The sequence below is a fragment of the Aquila chrysaetos genome, chromosome 11 (assembly GCF_900496995.4).
Source record: "Aquila chrysaetos chrysaetos chromosome 11, bAquChr1.4, whole genome shotgun sequence".
Lineage (NCBI taxonomy): Eukaryota > Metazoa > Chordata > Aves > Accipitriformes > Accipitridae > Aquila > Aquila chrysaetos.
This window is the reverse complement of record NC_044014.1, coordinates 4,539,280-4,554,869: the sequence shown is the minus strand read 5'-3', so window position 1 is coordinate 4,554,869 and position 15,590 is coordinate 4,539,280. Positions and strand designations below refer to the sequence as shown.

Genomic DNA, 15,590 nt, shown 5'->3' with positions numbered 1-15,590 from the left:
TCTGTGGGGCTTGCTCTTTTTGAATACACTGTGTGTTTTAGTTGCACATTAACATATTTTTTTTTAATGCAAGGCATGTTTTAATACAAACATCCAGATTATAGGAAGTTTTATAACAGTGAAAACAGATCTATATGGTCAGATCTATTTTACAAGATTGCAAAGCCAAACACTGAGACCAGGCTTGAAAACAGCATCTCGTCATACAATCAAAATATTGTACATACAGAACACAGCTCGATTCTTCTCAAGTTCACCAGCATAACACCCAGTTTGTCAAACCTTCAGTGTTAGAAGCTTTTTCTAGCTACAGATGAGAAACAGATATTCATCCATAATGACAAGTGCTTCCACCCGACTGACATCTCACCAAGGGGCAAAAATGCCAAATGTGATGTTTTGGAGAGCGATATGAGAGTGCAAGACCACCCTTACTAAAATATATATTAATTACAGCTTAAACTTTGGCCAAGACTTTCAACAATTAAACAGATTTCTACAGATATCTCCCCTCAAACATTCTGACTTAACTGTTCAGTAGGTACACAACTAGATGAACAGAACCTCACCACTTTATTTCCAAGTATTCCAAGATTGGGAACTCTTTAAAATCATTCTTTATTTTCTTCAAAGCCATTATAATTTAAAGACATAGCTACATTTTAAGAGTCAAGTCCTCTTAGATAAAGGAATGAGAGATGCTTGCTTCAAGAGCAGGCCTTCATCACACATATTTCAACACACCACTTTGGGTCAGTCAGCAGATATACTTTAAAAGCCATGTGTTCAGAAAGACAGAATGGTCTTATGAATTATTTCGATGCACTCTCTGATTTCATCCTCCTTAATCACAAGTGGTGGTGCCAGCCGAATGATATCACCATGCGTAGGTTTGGCAAGAAGTCCGTTATCACGAAGCCGCAAACACACCTTCCAGGCATCATAGTCTACAATTAAAGGAAAGAGAAAAAAAGACACTTACACTACAGCAGAAAAAGTGGCACAATTACAGCACATGGTATGTGGGGCCAGACTGGAAACTGTTTGCCATCTGGCAGTGAAAAGATGAAGCGCGTTCCTTCTCACAAATGAAGCGGTCACTTCCGAGCGCCTGAGCAACTCCCCGGGATTTGCAGTGAACATGCAAGACTGCTGCAAAACTGCAATTTGTCTGAAGGGGCTCACAAGTTTGCCTCCAGCACACCAAGTTTTGCTCCTTCACAGCTGAGTGCTTGTCTAGATGTAGCAATAAATTTAAAAAAGTGAACCATGCAAAGTGGAGGTAAGAGAACACCTGGATAGGACTTCAGACAAGGTTATATTTATGCCTCAATTTCAGTGCATCACGTGCATGTCCTAAGAAATTACAGATTAAGAAATCTTCCAACGAGGAGACAAAAGGATATTTGCTGGGAGCTAGATTCACCATCAGGTTTGAACATTCGAACATCAAATCGTAAAAGAACTGAAATAATTTAAAAAAAACATTGTTCAGATTTACTTAGTTAAAAACCCTCTATTTTTAATAGCACACAGTCGCTTGAATAAATTTCCAGTAGGTACTACAGTACTATAGGCGAGACCTGAACCCAAACATGATGCCTATAAGCCATCCCCCTACTCCATTAAGATACTTTCTATTTAAGTTGAAAAATATTTTTTCGTGCTATGATTGTGCAGTTGATTATATTTCCTTACCTTTGGTTTCCCGAATTACAATTGCATTTAATAGTCCTTTTCCTCTTACAGAAGTTACAATATCAGATGGTGTCTTCATGAGCTCATTTCTTAGTATGTTACCCATTATTTCTGCATTTTTAGCCAAGTCCTCCTCTTCAATTACCTAAAGGGAAGTCAGATCTGCAGTCAACTGAAGGGTATTGCATTTGTTTTTTGTACCATGCCGGAATGGATGACTAATGACATTGCTGAGATACAAAAGCTGTTGCATCCAAAGTGTCACTGCAAAGGCTGCACATCCAAGCAGGTTAGTATTAAGCCTGTACTCATTCATGCTTACAAGAAACAATAATCTCTTTGAAATTTTATTCTAAATTAACAACTTTTCATTTGCCGTTATTTACAAGCAAATGGTAAACCTCTAAAGACTCTTAATCTGTCCAGGTCCACATATTGGGTAATGATGAGGCTTTCTGAGTGACTTGCATTACACGTAGTCAATTAGGCAGTCACAGAATAACTAAAATACAGACTCTGGACAAGACATTTTACTAGCTTCTGTTTGAGCTCCAGTTGCATATATGTGTTATCAAGCTCACAGAGCAGCAGCCTCTGCAGTATGGTATAGTAAAATAAGCCAATTTAAAAATGCCTTTGTGAAATCAGTGAAACTATTTTACCCCATTTACATAAGTGCCTTGAAACTTCCCCCAGATAAATTATATTTTGTCATTTTAGACATTAAGACCATAAGAACAGAGAAATTAGGACACATTTCCCGTAAAGACTTTAGAATTTGTTTTGTGATCTATGCAAACAATTACCCACTACCAATTTTCCAGTCTTACTTAAAGCTAGATTTCTAGTTGTAGCATAACAAATAATATCATTTATTTAAGCAAAGATCATGCCACTGTGACACCCTTTTTTCTATGGAATCCAAATCTCTATTACAACACACAAACCTCCAGTGCTGCCATTGCAACACGGCAAGCTAATGGATTTCCTCCATATGTAGATCCATGTTCACCAGGCTTAATGGTCAGCATAACTTCATCATCACACAGTACTGCTGAGACCTAAAATGGAAAGGTCAGCCAATTCATTTACACATATTTAGAACAGTAAACTTAAATATCTCTGAAGCAAACTTTTCCTCAGGGCTCAGGAAAGGATCATTTTCAGCCTGTGGTGATAAATTACATTTAGATTCCCAGCTCTGTACAGAGGAGAGCATATCTGACAATCACATAACAGCTTAATCCCTTAAATACACTTAGCTATAGTGGTAACACATAACATCTAACTACAGCTGAGGAGCATTTCTCCAAACTGAATATTATTTCAAGAGTTTAAGCTTTAATACTCTGTTTAACAAGTCAGAAATACTTTCAATTGGCCAAAACAGTTCAAGGCATGTTGTAATTTCCAGCCTAATCAGTAGGAATTTAAGTCACTCCAAAGAGGATAAAATCAATCATGCGGGCATGCCAAACAAGTTGTCCAGAAATAGCTTTATAATATATGTTTTAACACACATTAGTATTTTTTTTCCTTTACAGAATTCATCTAGAAATTAATCACAGCGAGACTGTAATAAACTACTCTCCAGAGAGAGTAAAAAAGACTAACTAGTAATTCCAGAATGAAAGGCTGACCGCTGGACACTTATTTTCCTGATAGGGTAATATCAAACTGAAGAAAACAGATATACCAAATCTATTCAATTAACTGACAAAGGCCAAAACACCTAAAAATCACCAGCCTAAGAAGATGGTATCTAACAACTTGCCACCCTAAGAAGTCAAGTATCAACACAGAAAGTTCAGGATACTATATAGCCATTTCAGCTATAAATGTAACATTATGTATTCTATTATTTTCTTACCTGTCTCTCACAGGTTGGACTATCTGCGTCACAAATCACAGTTAATCTTGTAAGCACCAATTTCCAAGCACAGCAAACATCAGATCTGTTTGCCTTCCAACTAGTAGACTTTCAAGGTTAATTACTTAAAAATCGTTATTCAACAAATGGATATTTGTTTGTTACTCACAGGATATAAGCCACCAGAAAGGGCCTTTCCAAGAAGAATTATATCAGGTCTCACATTTTCATGGTCAACAGCTAGCATTTTCCCTGTTCTGGCTAAACCAGTCTGCACTTCATCAGCAATAAACAGAACCTTTATAGAGACAAAAAGAAGAAAAATCCACACATAACAGAGAATGACTTTTGCTCCCACTCCTAACTCAATTCAAACAATATAGCATAATTGCACACAGTAAATGAAAGACCTTCCAGCTGCATCACACTAACTACACGAAGGTACTTCTTTTACCTCCTCTAAACCTCCTGGAGACTTACATATTCTATGAAATGTCAAAATACTTACAAGTGAACATACTGTCCTCTCTCTCCCACTTCTTTAGTGTATTCTTTTCTATGTAAGGCATACTGCACACAGGGTTGTCCAACCAAAATCTATTTGCATTATTACAATGAGTGTGATTTCCAAAAAGTTAGGATACGTCTGTCTTTACTCCCAGCGCATCATTCGTACACTGACCTTTGGAAGCTTCTGAAAAACGCCATTTTAGCAACTCTGTAGGTTTTGTAGTCTGATGTCTAAGTGCCTAAATAACTCTGAGAACCTAACTCCAAGTTTTTGATCTTGTTCTCCTAAACTGCACTGTTGTCACATACTACTATTTGTAAAGTACCCTTATTTTTTCTGAGAGGTAAGTATCACAGCAATAATGAAGACAATTTTATTAATTATGTGTCAATACCTTCCTCTGAAGGTATAGAAGGATTTATGGGTAGCACTTCCAAATTAAGAATCAGAATTCTATTGGAACGGAGACTACTGATTTTTAAATCAGACAGGCAACACTAAGAGAAAAAAAGCTCTAAATCAGCAGACCTTTTTTAGTTGTTTTCCTTACACTTACAAAGGACGTGGCCTAGGCCTGTGGGAGAGGCTGACCAAATTGGTCCTGGAATAAGAAGGCACAGCAGCCTGCTTGTGAGAATTAGCAGTACCCAAAGACAACTGAAGGACATGAGAATATACATAACCACATCTTCCCACCCTTCCGCAGACACTGAATGCAAATCTAATTCACTAGCACAGAATAGAAATTATGGATCTAATGCTCCATTTTCAAAACTAAACATTTCTTAGTAGAACATGAGAATATACATAACCACATCTTCCCACCCTTCCGCAGACACTGAATGCAAATCTAATTCACTAGCACAGAATAGAAATTATGGATCTAATGCTCCATTTTCAAAACTAAACATTTCTTAGTAGAATTCAGGCAGGACATAATACTCAGAATAGGAGTCAGGAACATGATATGAAACAGAATCTGAGAAAATTCGAAACAAAAGAACAAAACTGTAAGACTTCTGCTCCTCAGAGATCTTAAAAGAACATTCATAAGTATATGATCATTTCCTTTAGTGTTTCATTCTGTGACTCACTACTGTTACTAACTCTTGATAGCACTTATGCACTCCAGTAACAAGGTCCCTCGATAGCCATGGTAGAACCACTGCAGAAATTGGCTTCTGGCCCAAGAAACTTATAATGTGAAAAATAAATCAGAAGTTAAATTAATTTAAAATAAATGCAGTTTCAAGAACATTCATTAGAAACTTAAATTGGTGACAGTAGTAAGAAACAGTGAAAAATACATGCTGCTGAGAAGTACTTCCCGGTAAGGTATTGCCAGGAAATACAAGAAGTATCCCTACCTTATTTGACTGAAAGAAAAGGAAATGATTAAATAGTTTATGAAATCCTATACCTTGCATATGAGGATGAGCTTACAAGATATGCCAATAAACACAGTGTGTAATGTTAAATCCACCTTGTTATAGCGAATTCCTTACATTGTGTTTTGTGCAGAGGTCCCGCACTCCTGTGAGGTAACCTTTGTCAGGAACAACTACACCTGCTTCACCTTGAATTGGTTCCACCATGAAAGCTGCTACGTTGGGATCTTGAAGGGCCCGCTGTAAAAATGGACATATGGATAGGAAAGACAAAAAGAAAAAACTTTTACTGGTGTCAAATTTAGCAAATATACAGATGAACACATGTAGCAGAACCTAGCTCTAACCCTAGTGTTCTACTTCAAATGACAATAATAGTATTGATGTCAGGCGGTTATCCCTGAGTGCCATTTCAGTTCCAACACAGAAGCCTATGTCACTATTTGCCTAGAAAAATCAGCTGGTGTGCTTGCTTGGGAAATTACAAACCTTAAAAATTGCAAACCCAGACAAACAGGTTATCAGATCAGTTCATAAATTACCTCAGAAATACACTCAGTTTTGCATTACTCCACACAAGACAAACAATTGCTCAATGCTTCCCCAGTACACCTCCAACAAAAAAGAATGGAGCTTCTCCAGAACAATTCTGTCACCTTAAAGCAAAGTCCACAGCTACATTCTTGCACCATCAAGTTCTAAAAGGTTTAGAAGTCCATGAGACTCAAGAGATGTAATGATTCCCAGCATGAATTTACTAAGTATTGCCCCATAGACAGAACAAATTCAGTTATCAGTCTGATGAACGTGGAACTAAGTTTCAGGTCTCCCGAGCGCGTTCAAAGCCTCAGTAAAGTTGGCTGAAAGCCACTAAATACTTACAGGGCTTTCACAATGGGCAGCCTTATGCAGGTTCAAATCTGAGTAAGCTTTTCCACACTGCAACTATAATACACTGAGACCCTTGTTTCCCCTAACCAAACTCCTAGGAGGCAAGAATCTCGATCCTATAAACCCTCCAATCTCCAGAGCCGACTCACTTGTACTAAGCAGACCCAACAGGCACAGAGGACTAACCAACCTGTCACTCATGGAGGTGATGTACCCAGATGATGGAAAAGTGGCAATGCCAACGTTCCTAGCGCTTCAGGACTATCTGTGTTTGGCTGGAACCCTCTTGCCTCCCAGGTCCCAAGTCCAGCACCCTATGGCTGCCATCAAGCACCATCTACCCTTTAATACCCAAGCCCACATTAAGAGGGTGGGAAGTTTTAGACTAATCAAGGTCAACCCTCCCCAACAGCTTGACAGGACACATCTCAGAAAACCCAGGGAAATGTAGAATCACTAGTGTTCCAGTGAAACACCAGCCTAGCATGGTTTTAAGGATGCTGTGAAACTGGAAAGACTTGTTTGCAACTGCAGTGAATTCTAGTCATCTGGTCATTGAAGAATGCACAGCATTTCTAAGAAAAGTAGGTAAAGATACTAGTTTCAGAATCCAAATCCTGACTTTGGAATGCATGCTACTGATCTGAATACCCTTACGCCTTATCTGCTGTTCTTCATTGGTACCTTCAACATCTTAGTGACATGGGAAATGAAACAGATCGTGTTGTTTTCCTTTTACATCCTAAAGCAAAGCTGAAAATCAAAACCAAAGCAGAATTTACACACACTTCCTATATGTAATTATAACATATATATTTCTTATATATGTCTAGATACATATATCTTTATGTCAAAGCACATGTTTCAAAGGATAAACTGCTGATTTTCCTGCCTTGCTATTTACCAATGAGTCACTGTAAAGTGATTTCTTACAAGAAAACAAAAATTGTCAAATACCTCAAGAGCTGGTAGGTCATTGTATGGGATCACTTCGAAACCTGGCATAAAGGGTCCAAATCCATCATAGCTGGATGGGTCAGTAGAACTAGAGATAGCAGACATGGTTCTGCCCCAGAAGTTGCCAGCTAAAAAAAAAAAAAAAAAAAATAAATAAAGAGGGAGATTGTTACAAAACTAAGTAAGAGCCAGAACAGTTTATAGGACATCCCACTTTCCATTTGGTAATGTATTTTAAGAGTTGTCTAACATTAGCACATTAGCATCCTTCTCCTAATTGCTAGCATTTTACATTGATGCCATAAATACATGATGTTGCTGTATCAAAAACACATATCAAAACCAAAAGAAAATTATACCGTAAGACCTGGCAAGTACACAAAATAATTTCCATAAGCTTTGTTAGTAGCCTGAAAAATTGAAAATAACCCAGAAAGATAACATATTTTTAAGGAAGATGTGTAGCTTTTACATAAACATTACTCATTAAATGCAGAAAAAAGTAAACAACACCCAGAATTTAGGTCCTAAAAATAAAGCTGCCTGTAAGCCTAAATCAAAAAATACACTTCTGTGCATTTCAAAGTTCCAGGAGAAGCCATTCATATTTGTAAAAGTATTGTGACATTGCACTATTTCATATAGAAACATCAGTTAAAAAGTCTAGGAACCAACTATCACCAAGACTATGATATCTTCATTTTAATTTTTTAGTTAAATCAACATACTCTCAGCTAATCACTACTAAGATGTTGAATAAGACTAAGGAAGATTAAGGGTTCAACACCTTCATAGCATTACAAGCCTTTTCCTTTCTTTCCCCCACCAATTTCTTTGTGTAACTGTGATCCTAAGGGCAGAGGATGTTTCCAATCTGCAGGAAATCCTGAAGTCAATTATTACTGATGTAGCCACCTCTAGGCATCCCTTCTTTCTAATCACCAATGTAAATAGCATTACACAGTTCACCATAGCAATGCCTCCTAGCAGAACAATCCCTGCCATGCTTTGCTGAGTCACGTGCTTATCACCTCAAGGTTATGTTAGCGCAATCCTCTGTATCCTGTAACAAAGCCCTGAAGACTAAATTACATGAAGCAGAGCAGTCTATCTGCTGACGGCAGGCTGTCTCCACCTTAGCAGTCCAGTCTCCCTACTGGCTCACTATCAAGCACAGCATCTACCTCAAGTTCTCTAGACTGATGTTTAAAGTCATTTTTTATTCTGACCCTAGCTACCCAAGAGAGCTTTTTTCCTGCCAAAATGCTGGCTTCTGAGAAGAGAAGGATTACTTTTTTTTTTTTTTTTCAGCTACTTGGCACATAATTATATATTGTGGTTCAGGGGATGGGATCATAAAAATGGAGAGCATATCCAGTTTATCAAGATGAGAAAGCACTTACTAAAAGTTAGTTGACTGAAGTGCAAAATAAAATATATACAGAAGAGAAGGAGGGAGAAATATACTTGTTCAAAGAATTCCCTGAAGAAAAAAAAAAATCTAATCTAATCGGTCCTAGAATCCATAATGCATAATTGAACTATGAATTTCAATTTAGAAATGCTTCCTAATGATAGTTTATGGTTCAGCTACTATATGTAACAAAAGTCAAACCCAGTATTTTGCAGCTGTAGCAATTAAAAAAAAAAGTCAATATTGAAGTAGTAGCCTCTATTCTGGAAGGTTTTATAAAATACAGAACATTAGAATTGGGAAAAATACTTCACCTATAACCAAAGAATACCAAATGTAAGTTAATTCAATTAGACATAATTTTTTTTAATTTTTTTTTTTTTAACAAAGCACGATAGCCTCTTCAGAGGCAGGTAACTTCTCCCTGTTACAGAGCCAAGTGGAGCAGGCAGATGAAAAGAGGAAGTATACCACGTATATAATCAGGACTTTCCAGGGCCCCATATTTACTTTAGCAATATTGCTTTTACCTTGATTATATGATCAAGACTACAGTATGGCTTTACTGGATTAATGCCAACTTCTGGAAGACCTTAAGAATGCAGAAGAAAACCAGTGGTACGGAAAGCCTAAGAGGGAAGCAGGCTTAACCCAAATGTGGAATCTATGAGAGGGGTGGCAGCAATCTGAGGGATGAATTCACGAGAAAGGTACATAAAAATCAACCAATTAGGAATGAAAAGATACTGCACTTTAACACCCAAGCAGCAGTTAAAAGAGCATGGAGGACTGAATGCACTTTCCATGTGACTTCAGGCAGCCACTCAACAATTTTTGACAACTAAAAAGGTTAAGTAGTACAAATGAGGTCCACTTTATATATTCAATTGCTGTTTATAAAGCTTAATAAACGACCATATTAACTATGGTTTCCTTCCTGGATTTAAGCTCATTGTTGCATTTCCCTTGCAAAACCAGACATTACCAGCAGCTCCTGACAAAGCACAACCATCCTCATTGCCTCTCGATGCATACACCTCCACAAGGGAGAGGATCTGAAATTGATTTGTCATAGGAATTATATTCATATCTCTTGCTTTTACAAACACTTCTGTTAAGATCACATGCGTTTCTTAAAGGACATTACATTTAAAAAAATGTTTATAATTCATTATAACTATTCAAGGTTAAAATCAAACAGCAGAAGCATACACAGAATATTTTGTCAACAGAATATCATAGAATCATAGAATCGTTCAGGTTGGAAAAGACCTTTAAGATCATCAAGTCCAACCGTCAACCCAACACCACCATGCCCACTAAACCATGTCCTGAAGTGCCACGTCTACGCGGTTTTTTAACACCTCCAGGGATGGTGACTCTGCCACTTCCCTGGGCAGCCCGTTCCAATGCCTGGCAACCCTTTCAGTAAAAAAATTTTTTCTAATATCCAGTCTAAACCTCCCCTGGCGCAACTTGAGGCCATTTCCTCTTGTTCTATCACTAGTTACCTTAAGGTCCTGCAAAGACTGTTGTAGCCACAACAGTAGTTTTTTATTAGAATCACCAACTGCAGATATGTGAGCATAACATAACCCATTAATAGGTTGAGAGCTTACATTATTAAAGTATCAAAGGTTACAGAGACCTTCAACAGATTTGCTTCAGGGAAAAAACTGAAGCATTAAGAATACTGCAAAGTAACCACTACAGCTACAGGAGAAAAGAGTGTGCTACATGCAGTGTCTAGAGATCTCTTCCTCCTCAATACCTCGTAACACACACTTTACATACCCGCAAAAATAATTTTTGCTTTGTATTTTGGAATTCCTTTCACAGTGTATGCCCACTTCCGAGCCAATTTACAGGCAGTTTTCTCCAGCTTCCACTCCTAAAACATAAAGCAGTACCATTATCACACTTGTACATAAGACAGGCCATTGATGGAGTATCAAATGTTACAAAACCACTGACTCTCACAGACAAGAAACAGAACGGAAATAATTTTTTTTTTTACCTGTGTTCATTGGAAGAACTTTGTTATAATTAAACATTTTGGTGACAAACTCCTCATATTCGCCAAGTACATCATTGTAGAATGCTCTGGATGTCAGGGTCAGTTTTTCAGACTGAGCTTTCAGAGCATTCACGATCTTTGGGTGACAGTGGCCTTGATTAACAGCACTGTAAGCACTCAGAAAGTCAAAATACTTTCTACCTTCAACATCCCACACATAAACACCTAAGAAAACAAAGGTATGGTCAATACACAAAATAGAAGAAGACATGAGATAATAATAAATGGTATAAGCTAAGAATTACAACACAACCTGGTCAAATAGAAATGGTACTCTCGCTATTCCTTAGGGCATACCTGAAAGGCCCTCTAACTAGAAAATAATCAGTTGACAAGGAGAGCATGAGCAACAAACTAGTACAGTACAAATAAATGCCCAATGAGGAATCAAGAAAAGAAGCATTTCCCATTTAAAGCTGCTATTCCACTAAGTTAGTAAGTAATATCAGAATATTTCTTCCCCTCCAAGTTCCTGTTTTGGGTCCTAAAAAGTAGACAGAGAAGAATACTTTTGTAAGAAAATTAATAAGAATTGGAGGTCATAAAAGAAAGAACAAAACCAACAGAACCCAAATAGTCTCAAAACTTAAGAGACCGGCAGCTTTGAGTTGTCCAAACGTGTATCAATAAAGAAAAACTACTGGATCACTACGCTGATAGAATTTCAATACAAACTCATAGAATTTAACCTGCAGAGCACAAAAGCCCCTTAAACATAATTAAAAACCAGAATAAATTTAAATTAAGCAATAGTAGAGGAACAGTACACAAGAACTTAAATAGGGTTCCAATGCACCTTTTCATGTTCACATTAACATTAAAACTCTCCACACAAGGTAACAGAAGAAACAAAATTTCTTGAAACTTTCTTGCTGAGTTATTCTGAATTATCAGAATAAGATTATCAGAAGATTATCAGAACTTAGACCTCTGTTTAGAGAAGTCACTTTAGAGAGACTACAACTTTATCAGGTGGCTTATGCATAATAATCCAGTTCTCTAACCAGCAATTAGCTGTCTTTATTTCATCGATTATCTCAATCCCATCCATCCCACCCCACAAAAAACCTCCAAAGGTTCAGAGACTGATTAGGTCAGAATCATTACGCCATGATCCCATCCCATCTACACACACACATATCCCACCTACACCACCCAGGGAAACCTAAATAAAATACCTTTTCCTCTCTCCAGAGCCACAGGCAGTGGGTGATAATTGTGGGCACCATATTTAGCCTCACGTTCAAATATGAAATCAGAGGATGGAGGTCCTTGAATGGTTTTTTTCGTGGCAACTGAGGTAGCAGAACTCAGTGAAGCATGAACACCTCGACAGAGAACAGCAATGCTCTGAGAGCGGGTTAGCTTGGAAAACATTATTGACTTCAGGTATGTTGTTATAGATCTGGGGGAAAAAAAAAAAAAGAAAGTTAATAATTAGCACTAAGAATACTTCAGAAGAAATGTATGACGCGATTGAAGTGGTTTTACTGCCAGGATTACAGGTTTCTCAACTCTTTTGCAATTCAGTCAAGAAAGCTTATATGAAGTATAAATGAATGCAGTACTAACTTCAACTAAGTATTTTTTTCTATTTTAACATACACTCACAGTAACAGAAAGAAAACTGCGTGACTCACCAAAACTATCAACTAGTCACATAATTTTCCTATGTGTTACTTTTTCATTGTGCCTTAAATTGTGACTGGATTTATTAATATAAATTACAATAAGAAAGTTAAGTTTATCAAACTTCTTGTGCTATTGAAATGCCTTTCGTCTAACAAAGATTTCCATAAGACAAATCTTGTCACAAAATCAGGAAGTAAATAATACTGGAAAGAAGCACCTGACCCAAATAATGTTTGGCTGATAATATTATCAAATGTGATAAAGGATTGATTAGTTCTAACTGAGGTCAGCTTTAAGAAGCAAAATTTGTGACTTTTTATATAAATTGCATTCTTGATTTTAAAATGTTGCCAGCTACATATAGAGTACTCACTGTTTGTAGCATTTTAAGACCATCAAAAAATAGATGGAAAATAATAGTATGTCAGATATTAACTATCATTATAGCACCCTGTATTTTCTTAGTAAAACTCAGCGATTTCCCTTGAATACATAACCTTGTACTGTTAACATCTAAGGATAATCTGAGAGTAGAATTTCATGAGACAAACACATTTGCATTTCCTTCCTGTGCCTTCACCTCAGTCAATGTAAAGATATGTCCCGGAGAAGGGAAACGGAGTAGGCATTTTAAAAGCTGTTCAAGCAAGCTCTCCTCACAGCACCAAGTATTGGGAAGAGCAGAGAACCACTGAGGAAACAATGATCACTTTAGCAAGACCAAGAGTTCTCAAAGCTCAAGTTTCCAGTCTTGCAGAGCATCACACTCATAAACTGGCAAAAGGTATTAGACCAAAAGGAAGATTGCAGATTACAGTGACAAGTACTCTGATTATCAGATGCAGCCTCCTTTGTAATGTACTCCATGGCAAACTGAAGAGCTAAGTAGCCTTGACACTGCTGCACTACCTAACAACAAAAGCATACTGTAAAACTTAACTAAAGTATACTTATTAAATATCAACAGGAGAATCCAGGGATGTTTTACACAAGGGTGTTGTTATTTCAGGCTGCTTGCATAGACAGAAATATTAAGTCACAAATTAATTCTAAATTTATTTTGGAAAAGGTCTGCACACTGGATGTCTCACCTTAAACAGAGAGACATTTCTTTCAGCAGACTCCTCAGATATTACATTGCTACTCCTCACTTCTAAGCAAAGCGAGAAGACTATATTCTGCATCTACCAAAACCGGCTACCAAAATCCAAGCCTTTAGGAAGACTCAGTAGTCTCCATTACAGCAAGAGATGAATGGCACCTTCACAGCTCTGGGCATTTTACTGTCTATCATCAATGCCGCTAAATATTAGCCATTTGTGTTAATACTTTTCAAGACCATTATTCACAGATTTTGCAAATAAAAATGACAATGTTGCAAAATATTTGTAAAATATTGTTGCAAATAAAAAAGACAAGAATTGCAAGTAAAAACTACCTCTCTGTGCAAGAAAAATTTTTGACAGAAACTCAGCTCAGCTGCAGCAGTCAAAATTGCAACTTGGCTTAACTCCTACAATTTAATTGGTCTGTGACATCCTGGCCCCTGGCACACCTCCAGAGCAGCTAATTCTATCACAAGCTTCTATATTTTTGGAGATTTTCCAGACATTCCTGAAATGAAAGCTGTAAAGAAATTAAACTCTTGTCTGCCCTATATCAGAAAGCTACCTTTCTGCATGAAGAATTACAGACCACCAATCTGAAGTTTTTCTTTCAGTTCTTTCAGGTTGGAAAATATTAATCGGAAATTTTTAAAAAGGCTTTCCCCTCCATGAGGAGGAATGCCCTGCTAAACTATGCTAGTGAGGCTACATCATTTTAGCCGAGGTGTGGGAGATTACACAGAGCAGAGCTGAGTGAAGCTGAGAATTATGGACGCATCTGGATTTAAAAGGTGAAGAAAAATTTGGGTTTGAGGATCAGCAAGACAAGATGAACAGAAATTTCAGGAAAGAGGCGGGGCACAATAAGGGGGAGTGGGGGGAAATCCCAAACTTATTACCAGCTGTGAGGAAGTAAGAAATATGATCGTGCCCTGCAGCACACAGTACTGGAATCAGAAGCCAGGGCATTTCACCAAGCGGAAAAGGTCTTGCATCAGAATAGAAAAGCTACTCAAAGCACAGCTGTAAAACATACTTGAACAACTTTGCTCAACTGTTGAGCAGACTTGATCCAGACAAGAGCACTGCGCCTGCAGACCTCACAGGTAAACTGAATGGTTGTATGTACCCAATCCTGGAAATACACCCCAAGGTAAATGCCATGTATCATCAAATACACAAAACCCACTCAGACTCATGTTGATACAGCATAGAAGATTCCATGCCACGCTGCAGCCTTTACCAACTGAATTCAAAGGGGGTGAACGTTCAAGGGGACAAGCTATAGCAGGAGGATTATCAGTCCAGACATGCCAAACTACCTTTTCAGACTAGCCCCACATCAGAAACGGCTCAGGACCTAAATCGGCAGACAAGAAAGAGCAAGAAACCCAGCGGCGAAATACCAGAACCCCCCTGGCCATCCCCCTGGCCGAGGCCACTGCAAAGGCAAAGAGGGTATCGCGGACGGCAGGAGGGCTGACAACAGGCTCGGAGGAGGAAGGTGACTCTCTGCCGGCTTGGCCTGCCCACCCCTCGGGGACAGGCTGTCACATCCCCGGCTCCCCTCACAGCAAGACCGCCCTGGGGGGGACGGGGGACACCCGGCCCCGGTCCCGCGGCGGGTCGGGCCCTCTCTGGGGGGGGTTGAGGGGGGCGGCCAGGCGCTCCCGGCCCCGCCATGCGGGGCCCTTCCCCGGGAGCCAGCCGCCGTGGGGCAGCCCGACACCCCCGACCCCCCATTGCCTCGGCGACGGGGCCTGCTGCGGCCTTGCCCGCGCAGCAGCCGGCCTCGCCCACGCAGCCGCTGGGCCGGAACCCGGGGGGGGGGGGGGGGGCACGGTCGATCCCGGGGTTTCCGCGGGAGGCAGGAATCGCCCGGCCGGGCCCGGCCTCCCCCGCCGCGCTGTACCTGCCGCCGCCGCCGCCGCTGCTGCTTCTCGTCCCGGAGCCCGCGGGGAAGAGGCGGAGGCGGCCGGCGGCAACTGTCACCGCTCCTCGCTCCGCGGCACGCCACGCCCCTGCCCGCCTGACGTCCCACCGCCG

At 39.3% G+C, this 15,590-nt stretch overlaps 1 protein-coding gene across 1 annotated transcript; it reads right to left on the bottom strand.

The window, feature by feature from the left end:
* Positions 1-599: 599 nt before the first annotated feature.
* On the bottom strand, positions 600-15,574 carry OAT (ornithine aminotransferase). Its single transcript, XM_030030281.2, is given in 11 exon segments — positions 600-947; positions 1,699-1,843; positions 2,646-2,759; positions 3,738-3,866; positions 5,585-5,707; positions 7,316-7,443; positions 10,524-10,602; positions 10,604-10,620; positions 10,747-10,971; positions 11,985-12,211; positions 15,457-15,574. Coding segments are annotated over 10 exon segments (1,320 nt in total). The 5' UTR covers positions 12,184-12,211; positions 15,457-15,574; the 3' UTR covers positions 600-786.
* Between the last annotated feature and the right edge of the window lie 16 nt (positions 15,575-15,590).